This window comes from Lepidochelys kempii, chromosome 9 (assembly GCF_965140265.1).
Source record: "Lepidochelys kempii isolate rLepKem1 chromosome 9, rLepKem1.hap2, whole genome shotgun sequence".
NCBI classification, from domain to species: domain Eukaryota; kingdom Metazoa; phylum Chordata; order Testudines; family Cheloniidae; genus Lepidochelys; species Lepidochelys kempii.
The window spans coordinates 76,347,242-76,363,855 of record NC_133264.1 but is presented as its reverse complement, the minus strand read 5'-3'; the positions used below and the strand labels follow the sequence as shown (position 1 = coordinate 76,363,855).

Here is a 16,614-nt window from a genome sequence, read left to right as displayed (position 1 = left end):
AGGACCAATGCAAAAATTAAGTCCCACTTAAGCCCTTAGAAAAGGACTGGGGCCAGCACTCATATAGGCCAAAGACTGCAAAGGGCTACAAATTTGGTTTACTACCAACCTTAGCTGCATTTAAACTGTCTACACACAGTTTTTATACCAATTTAACTATTTCTATTAGGAAGTTGAATTTTCTACCAAAATAGTTAAATCGGTGCAACCCCTAGTGTGGATTTCCTTTTTACCGGTATTGCTTATTGCCTTTCTTCTGCAGGACTAGCAACAGGGCCATCATATCAGAGAAATTCTGGAGTGGGGTGAGAGTTGTGTCAGCATATAGAATGTTATATGTGGTTATGTTATAAGCTGCAAAGTCTTTGAGTGGGGAGCAGGAAGTGGAGCATATAGCCCTATGGAAAGTCTGACAATGGAGGAGAAGGTGTTCCTCTCCCTTCTACTCCCCCGCGCCACAGGAAATGACACCCCTGAATAGCAGAACTAGTATCAGCACTTTTATATGGCTATAGACCCCAGCGGGGGTTATGTTATTTTAACTACAGCAGTATTGTTAAAGCAGTGGAGTTTTTGTGTGAAGACAAGGCCTCAGCAGTGAAAGGGTCCGTATTTGGAGTGACAATCTGTGAAGATCAGAATCTGTGATTTTAAAAAATGTATTAACATTGCTTCAAATAAAGTGGAGATTGCTAAACTATAGAAAAACAAAGTTACAGGCTGATCTCTCGAGGGAGAACGTCTGCTTTTATTTGCTCTGCAGAGAATTTTGATGACTTCTCTTAATGTTACAATTTCTGTGGCAGCAAATAAAATTGCCCATTCTTATTCTTGCCCTGTTGTCCAAAGGCCCTTTTTGAGTGCCAGAAGGAGAACTGAAGAAGAAGCTTCTTGTCTGTGAGACTTGAGATCTCTTGCCATTTTTTTTCATCATGGTCTTAGAGCAGCCATTCCAGTAATAGCTTCTGACATGTTGTCTCTTCTTTTTCACTTGCTTTTTATAGGTCTTCAGGTGAAAAGTGTATTTTCTTAAAAAGTTTCCTCAACACTGGTAAACTGATGTGCTCTCTGACCTGATTCCTGTGGGTTATGGGCCTACATTGCTCTAAAGGCTAACAGCTCGGTAGCCGTTGCAAGGGATAATCTCCCCTTCCACTGTGACCGCACTCCCAGTGCACCAGCCTCTTCTCAAAGCCGCTGCTCCTCTCTCTCTGCCTGCCTCACTCTCTGGCTTGCATAATGGACTTGAAAGAGATCATATATTGACTCTATATAGACTAAAGTAAAAGTGACTCCTGTCATATATCACAGTCCACACCAGTATTTGAATATGACATGAGACTTATGTCTTTCCCCATGGGAAAACACCTGACTTCTCTCCCCTCCCACTTCTGGAAAGTCCCATCTACAGATTTGCACTGATTTCCTTTTGCTCTGAAATTTGAAAGTAAAAATCAGGAGTTAAAAGGTTTTTATTCGGTTTAGACTTAAAACATTAAACAGTATCCCCAACTCATTTGCTCCTTAGGCCCAGGCCTCATGACCCTTTTGGTTAGTATGGCTCACACTTCAAGGGGTACAGCATTTCCACTGCCTACTTGGTTGAGAGATGGTGGTTTACGAATGGAAATGGTAATCACATGATCTAGAACCACACGTCCCATGGGTGAGACCTTGTGGGTTGCATCAGTAGGTTTACTTGTCAGTTCCTCCACTCCTTTTATAGTAAGTTTGCTTCATATGCAATCTGAAAATTGCTTTCATAGTCAGTTTCCTGGTACCAAGCTAGGATTATAGTATTGTGACAGTAGAAAGCATTCCAGGGAATCTGCCATGTTCCATTCTGTGAGGATTCCTTTCATGGACTGTCTACATCCTTGCTCCTGGGCTCCCCAGTGAGTGCATGGCAATTAAGATGGCTTTGTGTTTCCTCAAGAAATACACCAAAAAAACAAAACAAATGACCCTCCCCCAAAATCAACTAGCTTTCATCAGTGACTCCTCAGAAAACCAGAGATGAGCCCACTCCAAAATCCTGGGTCTGATCAGATCTAAACTTTGGGTAGTTGAAATCTGGAACTTTTCACCTTCACCCCACTGCTAGAGAAAACTTAATGTAGAGTCCGGGTTGAAGAACTGGCCACTATCCAAGTAACGTAACAAGTTCTCTGAATTGCTCACATAGATAAAAAATATATCACATATCACCAGGGCTATCAAAGGGTGTGGAAGGTCAGCAACAGCAATGCAATAAGACACTCCTTCACTGGTGAATGCTTGTTGGGTGAAAAAATGTCCAATAGGAACAGGTAATGATCTGTGTTATGTAGGGTGACCAGATGAAACGGACAAAATATCGGAACACATGGGGGAAGCAACAACAACAACAACAAGCGGCTGGAGCCGAGTTGTCAAAGCAAAAAAACAACAACAAAAAACCACTGGAGAGGCCAAAGCCGCAATATTGGGATGCCGGACAAAGAACTAAAAATTGTGACAGTCCCGATTTTATTGGGATGTCTGGTCACCCAAGTGTTATGTATACGGACATTTTGATTATTAGCACGAGTTGCTTGATCTATTGATTTCTTAAGAATTTCCAATTAAAACTCTGAGGTTTGGTAGGTTCTTGTCCCAAGATCAGACCCAGTATTCTGAGCATTTCTGTTCGGCTGGAAACCCTGATGTGCACAGTTACAACACTCATGCTTAAGAAAAACCTTCTGTATTTATAATATTTTATTAACACAGTTAGTAAAGTTACAAACACTCCAACCCAGCAAGGTAGATAGACATAACACAGAATGTGTGTCTGAGCATCCATATGCTCACACCATCGCTTGAAAAAAGACCCGAAGTGTTAGTCAGCGTCAGCATCACCAGTGGCTGTCATCCTGGCATCTTCCAGGAGTTACCTTTCCCCAATGCATACAGGCCGGAATACAACTTTTATAATGTGTTGTGCTGATGCCACTGTGCCTAATGCATAGTCAGTAGGAGTTGTACCCTTTTTCCTTATTTGTACTTCCTTACTATATTAATGTTGGGGTGCCCTTCTCCCATAGGTTATGAGTCCATTTGCCTCAAGCTTATTAGCATATACATCATTAGTTACCAGGGCATTCTTGTGGTCAGACATCTGTTGATGTTCCTAAAATAAAATATCACAAACAGGTACAAACTAGTAAACTTGGGGTTACCTGTCAGCAGTTTAGTCACTCCAGCCTTCTATCTTGTGATATATTACAATCTATGGTTACTCCTGGTTAGCTGCTTATGCTAAGGCTTTTGGGGCCTTATGCCTTGTTTAGCTAAGCTATTGTCTTACATGTCTTGTAGGCTCATTACATTACTGCCTTAACTTATACCCATGCCTTACCTAGAAAATACCTACACCTAAAGGCTACTTATGAGAGGGCTTGTTCCTTGCAGGTTTGATACACGATCCCTCACCTGACGTGCCCTTTTATTTCAGTAGTACCTGGTGAAATACTACCAGTATTTCAGAGAACGTTGCAGTGTTGCCAACTGACAATTTTATTATGGATGTCACACTATTTGGTGTTTTTCTTCAAGTTGCTGCTACTGGAGTCAAGGGTTTTAGTGAGAATCTCAGCTTTATTTATTTTTTAAAATGCAAGTTTCTAGCTCTTATTGCAGAGAAAAACTCTGAAAATGTGCCCTGAGTGCACCCTACAAGCTCATCACCTATTAGGTAAATAAAAAGAACCCCATATTTAATTATTTATTAAAATCTCATGCTTTTTAAGATGATCTCATGATTTGTGGGGCCTGACTCGTGATTTGTGAATGCTTGAAGTTGGTAATTCTGCAGTCCCTGACCCAAAGTGTGTGCAAGTGTCAAAATCCAAAAGGTAAAGAATAACTTTGGCCATTACTCACTTTAAAACAAATCTAAGTCTAAATGAATGCCACTTCTGTAAACACTGTTTATATAATTTATGGTGAACTTCACCCCTTGTCAGAGGATCTATACAAGGCATATGCACCACTTGACTCATGAAAATCATTAAGTGGGCTCTAAGTAGTGCATGGGCTTCATGCCAGGACTTCCCCAGTGGTGAATTTCACTTGATGTGAGTAAAACCCCTTACTTCAGAAAAGTACAACTTTGTTTTACATACATCCTTCAGGTGCATCCTGTTTGATATGTAAAAATGTTCTCCGTTTAGAGAAATGTCGATATGTATTTGTCCTTCTGCCCACAGAATACCAGTTTATAGGCTCAAAAGACATACATTTAATTTCACTGCCACTTTAAACTTCCTTGTACCTTCTGTCAGAGTTTATAAAAGCAGAGGTTATACCCTGTAAACCGTGTACTTGTGCAGAACTATACTTAAGCAAGGATAGTTATGCAAAAACATATATACAGTTTATTCAGTCCATTAGAAGAGAAATAATTATACACTTTAATGTATGGCAATGGCTTTTTAAAATTAATATCTGTGGGCAAGATTGTCAACCTGTGTAACTTTGGTTGTCAGTGATGTCACATAATAGTGCATTCTGTGATGCTTTTAATGACCTAGAATGTGTGAAAAGTTTTCAGAGGGCAAAATAAACTAAGAGGTAAAATACAACTACAAGGGAAAAGCCCACATTTTAAAACTCTCTCAGTTCGACTGTGTTCCCACCCCTTTGGTTTTTGTGGACATTTTAGGGAATGAGTGCGCCATTTCTTTGCTGAAACAGCCACTTTGAAGCAAATACTGGAGAAGATGCACAGAAAACAAATTTTGAATTTGTAAACCTGATCACTGTTTTCCCAACACTGAGATTCGAAGCTTCCAGTCAGTGCAGGAAGCTCATGACTTTGCTGACTCTTATTCATATACAGATTTAATTGAAGTGATTAACAAGCAGGAATAATTCAGGACTCCATAGATCTGTCTATGAGTTTTAAAATATAAGCACTTAGGGCCGAACCATGGACCTGCACAAAGCTCTTGTCACCATAGAGCTTTTCCCTTGTGCAGGCTGCAGAAAGCAAGTTCACACTTGGGGCTGCCTCTTCCCCCACTTGGAGGTTTGGGCTAGTGGATCCATGTAGTTGCAAATGTACAGGCTACATTCCCACTTCATCTAGACAACTCTTCCCCCGACAGCTATTTTCTACTGCCGCAGAGAGATCCACCATGAAGCACCGCTTCATGGGCCATGGAGGACTGGACCCAATAATGCCTGTTCACTGTAGCTGTTACCTTCCCCTGCACAGAGGAATCATGGTGGAACCACTGCTTTAAGGATTTTGTGTGTTCAAATGCATTGGGATCAGGATTTGCCCCACAGCAATTGCCAGAGGATTTAAGCAACAAATTATTGTAGATTATACCTTTCCCTCTTCTCCTTCCATCTTGGTACCCCAGTGTGCATCTGCTTGTTTTGAGTGACCCACCCAACAGGATATAGCAAGGGAAAGAATATATTTCAATTTGGTCAGCATCTATACTAAGAACTGGGAGCACTATGCCAGCTCTACAGTGCTGCCATGTTATCTCTGCAGATGCTGGGACATGATATGTGATGTACATCGTCATATCACAACATTCAGCAGGAAACAATGCAACTGATAGTAACTCATATTGCAATGTACACATGCCATTTTCTGACAACCCAGAAAGTAATATGTCATCACCTCTGCATGCAGTACCATGCTTAAGGAAAGGATATCTTATACACACATGGAAAAGGAATTGAATGAGGCAGAGAAGAGAAAGCTATATCTGGAATACACAACACTGGACATTACATGCCTGTATAAGATGAGAGTACTTTTAGAACATTCAAGCTATAAACCATCATATATTTTGGATATGGAAGCTAAACCAAAATTTCACACCTTTCACTCATTTTGAAATACTTAGATCTATATAAAGAAAAGGAGTACTTGTGGAACTCCCCCTCCCCCCGCCGCTCTCCTGCTGGTAATAGCTCACCTTAAGTGATCACTCTGGTTACAGTGTGTATGGTAAACCCATTGTTTCATGTTCTCTACGTATATAAATCGCCCCACTGTATTTTCCACTGAATGCATCCGATGAAGTGAGCTGTAGCTCACAAAAGCTTATGCTCAAATAAATTTGTTAGTCTCTAAGGTGCCACAAGTACTCCTTTTCTTTTTGCGAATACAGACTAACACGGCTGCTACTCTTAGATCTATATATTTTTCAGTTATATTTTAGTATTTGCTCACGAGCCAGATTTTTGTGTGTGCACAGTTTTAACAAACAGAAGGAGTCTACAATGACAAAACGTCACAGGCAAAAGTAAAGTATAGCTCGACTGAGGGCATGCATAGAACATAGCAGAAACTCCAATTTTGTGCAAAATTAAAGCCTGAGTTGCATCAGAATAATATCATCTGAATTATTTTACTGTCAGGAGCTGAAAACACGTTAGATGGCTAAATGAAAAAAAATACAGGATTTCCTGTTATTCAGTCACTGCATCAGTCTGCAGATGTCAGTGGATTTCGGAGCACTAGGACAAGAGGGTGAAAATTCTCTCTCCGTCTGAGAAGTTTTTAAAAATATCTCTATCGTTGGAATCTACAGCATAAACAGTAGTTAATAAAAACCATTTTGCTTTTTCTCTACCCTTCGCTGTGGATATTTCCTTCTTGAAGAATGGAAGTTAGAATGAGGTAAGATTTATTTTTGCTGCACATTTCCTTTTGTAAATCCAAGCCCTAACAATATTCAGCAATACCATCATATGCTTTTTTCAAGAGAAACTTCAAACAAATACTTGTACTAGTAGGCTGTCCTCAGCAGCCTTTGATAGAAGAGCAATTTGTTGTTTTATTTCTGAGTGGGTGGGTAAGTAGAAAGCAATGCACTGTGATAGAAAGACTGTATGAGAAAACTGCTGAAATGTATTTTACAGAAAATATTATGTTGATTGATAGGATATTACAACAGATCATTCAGTTCTGTTTCACATATTCTTTCAGTTGCATGTGTTAAAAAGCTAATGATAATTACTATTTAAACAAAAGCTGTAGAAAGTCTCATCTACTTAAATCAGAAACTCTAGAAAACTATTTTAAGTCATCAAGTGGATTTTTATTAAAAAGATGCATTTCCCCACCCCTGCCATATTTGACTATAATTCTAAAGATGAACCTTTGCCATAAAGTTCAAATTCAGGTTTGGAACTGAGTTTCCCCAAAGTTTGGGGTTGTTTGGATCTGGAATTAGGGCTACCCCTATATAATTCATAAACAAACAAATAATAATAAAAATGAAAAGACGACATTTTTACTGTCTCTTTGAATTTGGAAATTCTAAGCACAATACCACAGAAATGTAGGACTGGGTGGGGCACACAGTGAGTCAGAGTAATGATAATTCCGGCAATTTCCATTGATGCCTACTGTAATAAAGACCATTATAAGTACATAGCAGAAAGTTAGAGTGCTGATATATTAGTGCTTCTTTGCATTTATGTGTATTTTAATTATTGGCTTAACCTGCTAATTGAGCACATGGCTACTCTGTATAACCCATGTTGCTATCACCTTTACCTACATCCTCCCTCCCCATTCATTGTAATGATGCCATTTTTTGTTTCCAGTCTTCAGTTACCCTGTAAACCCTTCACAACAGGAACAGATTGTTAGTATGCATTTATATAGCATCTAGTATAATGGTACCTTGAACCTGCTTGAGACCTCTAGGCACTACTGCAATAACAATACCAAAATGGAAAATATATTTAAATGATTAAAAGCTACAACACATTAATATTTTTCCAAGGTCTTAGAAAATATTACTGGGTCATAACATCACTGTCTTTACCCAGGTGTAGATGAGGGCAGCACTCAGAAAGAGTCAAAGGGGCCAGAGACAGAAAGGCAAGAGAGAAAATTCACCAGAGGTTCACCTGTGAACACACACAAAATAAAAATCACTTATTTCAGGGAGTATTTTATTGAAGAGAACTGGATTTAATCCAAATTGACAGCAGCTTGTCAACAGGTTCTAGCTGCATTCATTCCATATGTGTGTTACAACTAATAGACTACAAAACAAAAAACCAAGTACAAGCCAGCCAGAGTAGCACATATGTTTTCCCCACATTCGAGTCTGGTCAGCACAATCTCTTTGTTTCTTTTTTTAACGTCTTGAGGCCAAAAAAATCTCAGCTGCATTTAATTAGCTCCTGGCTGGTTCCTGAGCTGCCTCTAAGCCCTTGATGCAAATTTTCCCCCAAGCCCGATGTCATTGGTTAGCTTGGCAGGGCCTCCTTATGAGGACAACATGGAGGTCAGGTGTGTTAGGATTTGGGGGCCTCCCCAAGAAGCACCAAAAAGTCTGTACACCCTTTCACAGAAAGCCACACCCAAAATGATACTATAGGACATCATACTAGCCTCAAAGGAAGTGGGGCCTTCAAAAAGTGTAAAGTTAGATACGAATATCTGATTTCTCCGTGAACCACCTAGCAATTTCCCCTCCATATCTTCCTCAGAAATACAGGGCCAAGGCTTCACAATTACTTGCCGTCAGGCAGAGAAATGGCTTCCCTGGATTCAAAAAGCAGTTTTTACCAGTACAACAAGGGTTTAATTAACATTAATTGAGTCTTCAGACAGCCTTCATGCCTGGTGTGAGATGGAGTTAATTAGTTCATCAATATTGAACGCTGTCTTGGGAAGACCACTACCCAGAAAGACACTACATTTCATGTGTCCATCAGGGAGTTGGGGATGGTGGAGACTTTTAAAGAGGACAGTTGAGCCCTAGAGCTCAAGGGGCCTGATACTGACTTCACCTGCTGTAAATCAGAAGTAAAGTAATGATACAGTACTGACAGTAGCCAGGAAAAGGTGCTAGCAATTTATGACTGTTCACTTGTCTGTTTGGAATAAGGTTTAATTTAGTGTATTTATCAATTTTTAATGTAAAAAAATATGCCCAATTACACATGTACCTAGTTAAAGATTGAAATACAGCCTCCCGTACAAAAAATGCAAAGCCAGCCCAAACACATTCTCAGGTGCGAGGTTGAGAAAAGAGATGGACATGCCAAGTCACTGAACATTGGCTCTGCTGGACAACTTGGAAAGTGAATTCCACAGTTAAGGGCCTCCACTGACTATGCCCTGATAGCAGGCCCTGTAGGGTTACATTTTGAGCGTTTGCTTGAGTGCCCTAGATCCTCCCTCTGGCCAGTGCCATACTGCTCGCTGTTCCAGACTCACCGCCTGCCCCACTCACCCTTCTTGGAAGTGAGCAGTCCTGAAAACAAGGAACAAGATGGATGTGGCTATAGAGGGGACTGGTGAGATAAGCCAGTAACCTTGGTGACAGCAAATACCTCAAGTGCTCTGAGACCATTAACAGCAACAGCCCCAAGCATAAGGGGTCACCTTCCTCATAGCTTTTGTGGGGTCACCACCCTCATAGCTACTGCCAGCACAGACCCCGTGGCAGGATCCGTGAGGAATAAAAGAAGTAGATGACCAATAGCCTAATGCAGACAAGCACATCAAGGACAGCTTAACCCATGCAGTCTCCACTGAGGAGCTTCAGCAGCAATTACTTTGTTCACTATCAGAACCATTCACATGAAGCTACACACAGCTTTTCCAAGGACATCTGTTCTGTATATTTTAAAATATACATTTTTGATTTTGAAAAACACAAGCACGCTAGCCCACACTAACATCTACTTTGCCAAAGTTAATGGTCAAAACCTGACCTACTTTCCCCACATGAGCAAAGTTCATGTATATTTATCTACATGAGCATTTTTTTCTTTCAATCTTGAACATGCTTTAGTGCATTTTTGAAAGAATGCCAGGAGAGAAGAGTAAACTCTCGAAAATTGGAAAGTGGAATCAGTAGGAACTTCAAAAAATGATGACAAATACTTTGACAGTGTTTTTTGTTGTGAAAAGAAAAGGAGTACTTGTGGCACCTTAGAGACTAACCAATTTATTTGAGCATAAGCTTTCGTGAGCTACAGCTCACTTCATCAGATGCATGTGGTTGTTTATTAATACTGTAAGGCCCTGTTGTCATAGCTCCAGGCAACATGATATTGGCGCCCTTGTTAAGTATAGTCAGCATTACTTCCTCTTAACTACATTGGTCACCCTTAGAAACTTGCCAGTTTTGCTTCAGATAATGGTTACGTTCGCATTTGCAGTAATATCTAAATTTCCCTATGCTTATTTTAAGGAATCAGCAAAATTCTGCAGAGATTGGAGTAAAGTTACTCTGGGTTATGTTCTCAGAAGTGCAAAGTACCCACAACTACAGCTGAAGATAATGGAAGCTGTGGATATTTAGAACCTCTGGAAAAAAAAATGAGGCCCTTAGTCACCCCAGGCGAAAAACTCTCCTGTATTTAAAGCTGAGCCCAGTATTCGGGGCAGAGATTAAAGATAATCTAAGCATGGCCCAAAAACCCTGAACAAATATTTTGCCCCAGTTTTTAATAAGAGTAATGAGAAGCTTAGGGGCAGCAGCAGGGTAGGTAATGGAAGGAAGGATATGGAAGTAGAAATTACCCCATCTATATGGAGTCAAACTCAAAAATCTTCATGGGACCAAATTGGAGGGTACAGATAATCTCCATCCAGGAATATTAAAGGAACTGGCACATGCAATTGGAAACCCAATAGAAAGGATTTTTAATAGATCTATAAACTCGGGGTCATACCCTATGACTGGAAAATTGCTAATAAAGTACCTATTTTTAAGAAAGTGAACAAAGAGATCCAAAAAACTACAGGCCCATTAATTTGACATCATTTGTATGCACAGGCTTGGAACAAATTTTGAAAGAGAAAATATTTAAAGACAGAGTTAATTGATAATTGGAAAAAAATACAACATGGTTTTACAAAAGGTAGATCGTGCCAGACTAACTTGATTTTTTTTTTTTGAGATGATAACGGATATTTTAGACAAAGAAAATGCAGTGGATCTAATCTACCTGGATTTCAGTAAGGCATTTCATACAGTTCCACATGGGAAATTATTAGTTTCATTGGAGAAGATGAGGATTAATATAAGAGCTGAAAGGTGGGTAAGGAGCTGGTTAAAGGGGAGTCTACAATGGGTCATATGAAAGATGAACTGTAATGCTGTTACTAGTGCAGTTCCTCAGGGATCAGTCTTGGGACCAATCTTATTTAACTTTTTCATTCATGACCTTGGCACAACAAGTAGGAGTGTGCTAATAAAATTTGCAGATGACAAAAAGTTGGGAGGTATTGCCAACGTGGAGGAGGACCAGAATATCATACAAGAAGATCTGGGCAACCTTGAAAACTGGAGTAATAGAAATGGGATGACATATAATAGTACAAAGTACAAGGGCACACATTTAGGGACTAACAGTAAATTTTTTTGCTGTAAACTGGGGATGTATCAGCTGGAAAAGACACAGGAGGAGAAAGACCTGGGCATATTGGTTGATCACAGGATGACTATCAACATGATACGGCTGTGAAAAAAAGATCTAATACAATCCTAGGATATATCAGGCAAGGTATTTCCAGAAGAGATAAGGAAGTGTTATTGCCATTATACAAGACACTGGTGAGACCTCATCAGGAATACTGTCTCTCATGTTTAAGAAAGATTAATTCAAACTTGAACAGGTACAGAGAAGGGCTGTTAGGATAATCAGAGGAATGGAAACTCTACCTTCTGAGAGGCGACTCAGGCAGCTTGGCTTGTTTAGCCTAACCAAACAAAGGCTGAGGAGAGAGATGATTGGTCTCTATAAATACATCAGAGAGATAAATACCAGGGAGGGAAAGAAGTTATTTAAGTTAAGCACCAATGTTGACACAAGAACAAATGGATATAAACCAGCCCTCAATAAGTTTAGGCATGAAAGTAGACAAAGGTTTCCAATCATCAGAGGAGTGAAGTTCTGGAACAGCCTTCCAAGGGGAATGGTAGGGGCAAAAACCTGACCGAGCTTGATAAGTTTATGGAGCTGATGGTGTGATGGGACTGCCTACAATGGAGTGTGGCCCATCTGCAACTACTAATAGCAAAAATCCCTAATAGCTGGGGATGGGGCACTAGACGGGGAGGGCTCTGAATTACTACAGAGAATTCTCTCCCAGGTGTCTGGCTGCTGGATCTTGCCCACATGCTCAGAGTGCAACTGATTGCTATATTTAGGGTTGGGAAGGAATTTCCCCCCGGCTCAGATTAGCAGAAACCCTGTTCTTTCCCCCCACGTTTCTCTGCAGCATGGGGCACGGGTCACTTGCTGGTTTAAACTAGCAAGTAAATGATGGATTCTCTGTAATGAGAGGTCTTTAAATCTTGATATGAGGACTTCAGTAACTCAGCCAGAGGTTATGGGTCTATTCCATGAGTGGGTGGGCGAGGTTCTGTGGCTTGCAATGTGCATGAGGTCAGATTAGACGATCACAATGGTCCTTTCTGGCCTTAAAGTCTATGAGTCTGTGAGTAAAAGGTAAGGGCATCATACTGCAAACACTACTAAACGTAGGCTGGTATTGTCAGGAGGGCTCAGAACACACAACTGGGGCCAGAGTTCTCAGTTCCTATTTAGAAATCAAAATTTGTGGCTAGAACTTCAGAAGAGCTCAGCATGTGCATGGGGGGTGCTGAGCTCTTCTGAAAATCATGCTCCTGGATCCAGAGCTCCTTTGAAAATTTCTCAGTGGGAGCTCCTGGGTCCAGAGCTCCTTTGAAAATTTGATCCCAACTGTGGGTTCTGAGCTCTTGGAAATCTGACCAGGAGCTTTTTAGAAAATTCTAGCCAGGGGGCTTACAAGTGTGAGCAGTCTTATTGACAGCAAAATCATGTCTTCATTCATTACACATTGTCATCAATGCCAGTCTGATTTTCAAGCACTATGATAAAGATTTTGCAAGATCAGGCCCTGATTTCATGTCTACACTTACCTCCGGAGCAAGTGATCCAGCAGGGGTCGATTTATCGTGTCTAGTGAAGACACGATAAATCAACTGCCAAGCGCTCTCCCGTGGACTCCAGTACTCCACCGGAGTGAGAGGCACAGGTGGAGTTGATGGGGGACTTTCAGCAGTCGACTTACCTCAGTGAAGACACTGAGGTAAGTAGATCTAAGTACGTCGACTTCAGCTACGTTATTCACGTAGCTGAAGTTGTGTAACTCAGATCGCTCCCCCCTTCCCTCCCCCGCCAGTGTAGACCCAGGCCTTAGAGAGAAGCAAAAGAGACATTAACTCGAATCCAGCTGTGACACCTTGTGGTCAGTTTAAAAATTTTATTCACAGCATTTGGTGCTAGGGTGAAAATTACATGGTTTAATCTTAAATGATAATGTTAGCTGTGCGTCATTTTATAACCTGCTGCATGAGCAGTAATCCCTTTGCCTAAGAAAATGTTTCCCCAAAAAGGTACTCAGGAAGGGTGAAATTCATCACAGTAAAGAAGGCCCGCACAAGTACCTCTGCACCATTTAAGCCCTCAATGTTGGGCATATGTGGCACATAGAGATTTGTGCAGGTGCATATGGGTGAATGTCACCCAAATTGGGAGAACTTCTAGGGTAATTGAATAGAGATATTTTTCCCATCATGTCTGGAATGGTTAGATGTTATTTTCTGTTATTACAAAATAATGACTGCATTATGCTATGTGTGTAGTAATGCATTTCCAATACCGACATAGAAACTGACGCACATTTGGTTAGATATTAGTTTATATATCTAGTCCTAAATATGGAGCCAGAGCTCTGATGGATCTGTCTGCTCCTTTCCATCACAGACCTCCTCCACAGTCTGCTGTCTGCTAGCCTTGTCCCTTATTTAAGCTATTTATTGTGTTACTTATGGTAATCTAATACAAGACCTCTATGCCGGTTGTTAAAGATGCTCAGACAGTCTCAGTTAATTCAAAACTATATTTATTTAATCTCTTGTTGGAGACGTCTGTAGGTCTGCACGAGGGCACTGATTCGATAGGCATTTGAACACAGTGTGTAATGAATGAAGTCAAATGTTATGGAGAACCTAGAGATCTGAAGAGTAGCCTGGCAGCTGGCAACAAGCTGATTAATAGCGTCACTGTGGTATTAGGACACTGTCAGAGTAGGTTTACATTCTGGATGGAATTCCATAGGACTACCTCAAGTCAAGGCTGGGTGGATGATGAACTGGATCAGCACATCTAAGAGATGGCCCAGTTCTTTATCCTTCCTAGTCAACCTGCACAACTTTCTGATCAGTGCTGGCTGGCTATGGGACCCTGGCAGAGTTGGGTTTCTGGATAGCTTGTGTGTCTATACCCAAATCCCAGAAGACTTTGGGCTGCTGAATGACTGGAATTGATGAGTGAATAGGACCCAAGGTTGCAGATGTTCCAGAAACAGCTACTCATGTTGGGTTGGCTACAGAGTCATCCCATTGATAACTGTATTGGGAGCTTGTTCAAGTGACAAAATCTCTTTTATGGCCCTACTACTGATGGTAAAAGCATCCTCTTTGCTTGTCATTTTAATCTCAGTTTCTGTAATGGAGTGAAAAACAAAGCTTTTCTTTACATTCCTTCCTTTTCAATAGGTATTTACTATGTGTAAGGTCTCATTTAAATGTATTTGTCTGAATTAGAAAATACAAACATCAATATTAATAAACACTGAACAGTTTTTGCCTTTACTGTCTTTGTTTTTACTCTACAGAAATCTTTCTTCCATCCCATCATCTCCTAAATGAATGTGCAGATACATTCAAGATGCCGAAAAACAGATCTTCAGGAAACTGCACCGATCCTCATATGGGATTTCAATCCTCCCTATACGCAACCACTTACACCATAATATTCATACCTGGTCTTCTGGCAAACAGTGTTGCATTATGGGTTTTATGTCGCTTCATCAGTAAGAAAAACAAAGCTGTTATTTTTATGATTAATTTGGCTGTAGCTGATCTTGCTCACGTTCTCTCGTTACCGCTACGAATATATTATTATATAAACCATATGTGGCCTTTTGGGAGTTTCCTATGCCAGTTATGTTTCTACCTGAAGTATCTCAACATGTACGCAAGCATTTGTTTCCTTACCTGCATAAGTATTCAAAGGTACCTTTTCCTCCTCCATCCATTCAAAGCAAAAGACTGGAAGTGTAGGTATGATGTCACCATTAGTGCTGTTGTGTGGATCATTGTTGGGGCTGCTTGCTCACCAGTTCCAATCCTGAGAAGTCCTACCTTATCCAACAATACAAACACCTGCTTTGCAGATCTTGAAGTGAAGCAAATGACTATGGCAGCTTCTATTACTTCGGTAACAATAGCTGAATTATTAGGGTTTGTGGTCCCCCTAGTTATTATTGCATATTGCACTTGGAAAATGAGACAATCTCTACAGGAATGTCAAGTGCCCTTGCAACAGAGAAGTGAGAAAGAGAAAGCTTTACGGATGATTCTGATGTGTGCAGCTGTATTCTTCATATGTTTTACACCATATCATATAAACTTTCCTTTATTTATGATGGTGAAACAGAATGTTATTACAAACTGCTCCATACGTAGAAGTACTCTTCATTTCCATCCAGTTTCTTTATGTCTTGCAAGTTTGAACTGTTGTCTGGATCCAATCCTCTACTACTTTATCACATCAGAGTTTCAGAACAAATTATTGCGATGTAGTGGCTTTGCCCTCAGGAGTTGTCTCATGGACAAAGAGAGTGACTCATCTTTCCAAGATAACAGCGATGATATTACAACACAAAAGCCCTTTTCACATTTTAAATTTCGGTCTCTTCCAAAACTCTGGTCAAATAAATACATGGAAACTCCTCCAACTGAACCAGAGGGGCTTTTACTACAATAAACCTTTTGAAACTCAAGACAGTTTGTTCTACATAGGTGCAGTCCAAAGCTCATATGGAGAGCACATGAAGCCCAGAAATATGTACTGAATAATGTCCCTGGCCATTATGTCCAAGGTATCCAGCACAGAAAGACATTTTAACTTTTTTTTTTTAATGTCATTCATCCCAATCACTACAACCTCCCCATGCAAAATTCTCTCACACTTCTTGGGTCACCTGTTACATCCCATAATTTATCTTCCTTAAAAAGACACTCCTAGCAGCTGATCTATGTATTGAAATACCATTGACCATCACGGGAATTCCAGCCACTGAACAGTTACAAAACAGCTACAACCTACAGTCCCCCGCTCCTGCAGGCCATTTCGACCTTGACGCTGATGCAGCTATGAAAATGTACCTCATGGTTATGTCTCTGCTTTTAGACAATCCTTGCCCTAAAGAACTCTTACCCAAGGTACATTTAGAATATCTGGTATATCTGTGAATACATTTTTAAATCATTAAATTAATGTTTTCTATTGAAAATAGTAGCATGGTTTGCGTCTTGATTAACACAATTGTTTCCATGTATTCCGACAGAAATGGAATAATTTCTGATAAGATAAAATGTTAGACATTCTTGAAAATCCTATTAATGTTCTGGGTTGTTGGGAAGGTTTCCATTTTTGCTTGAATTAATAGCAAAAATACAACCTTCCAAATGACAATTTATTCAGGAACAAGAGTGAATTAAACTTCAACTTAAACACTAAGTCCAAAAAATT

General features: G+C 40.2%; 1 protein-coding gene across 2 annotated transcripts in view; it reads left to right on the top strand.

The window, feature by feature from the left end:
* The window catches only part of LOC140917662 (putative P2Y purinoceptor 10), a 30,850-nt gene extending 14,523 nt beyond the window's left edge, over positions 1–16,327 (top strand). Inside the window, exons 1-2 of one of the 2 annotated variants that reach the window (XM_073360939.1) lie at positions 6,495–6,667; positions 14,693–16,327. In XM_073360939.1, coding sequence (XP_073217040.1) covers positions 14,746–15,846 — 1,101 coding nt within the window. In that variant the 5' untranslated portion in view covers positions 6,495–6,667; positions 14,693–14,745 and the 3' untranslated portion in view covers positions 15,847–16,327. Of the gene's footprint in view, positions 1–6,494; positions 6,668–14,692 lie in introns of those variants that run through there. The other variant, XM_073360940.1, reaches the window with a different exon arrangement.
* The last annotated feature ends 287 nt before the right edge of the window (positions 16,328–16,614 follow it).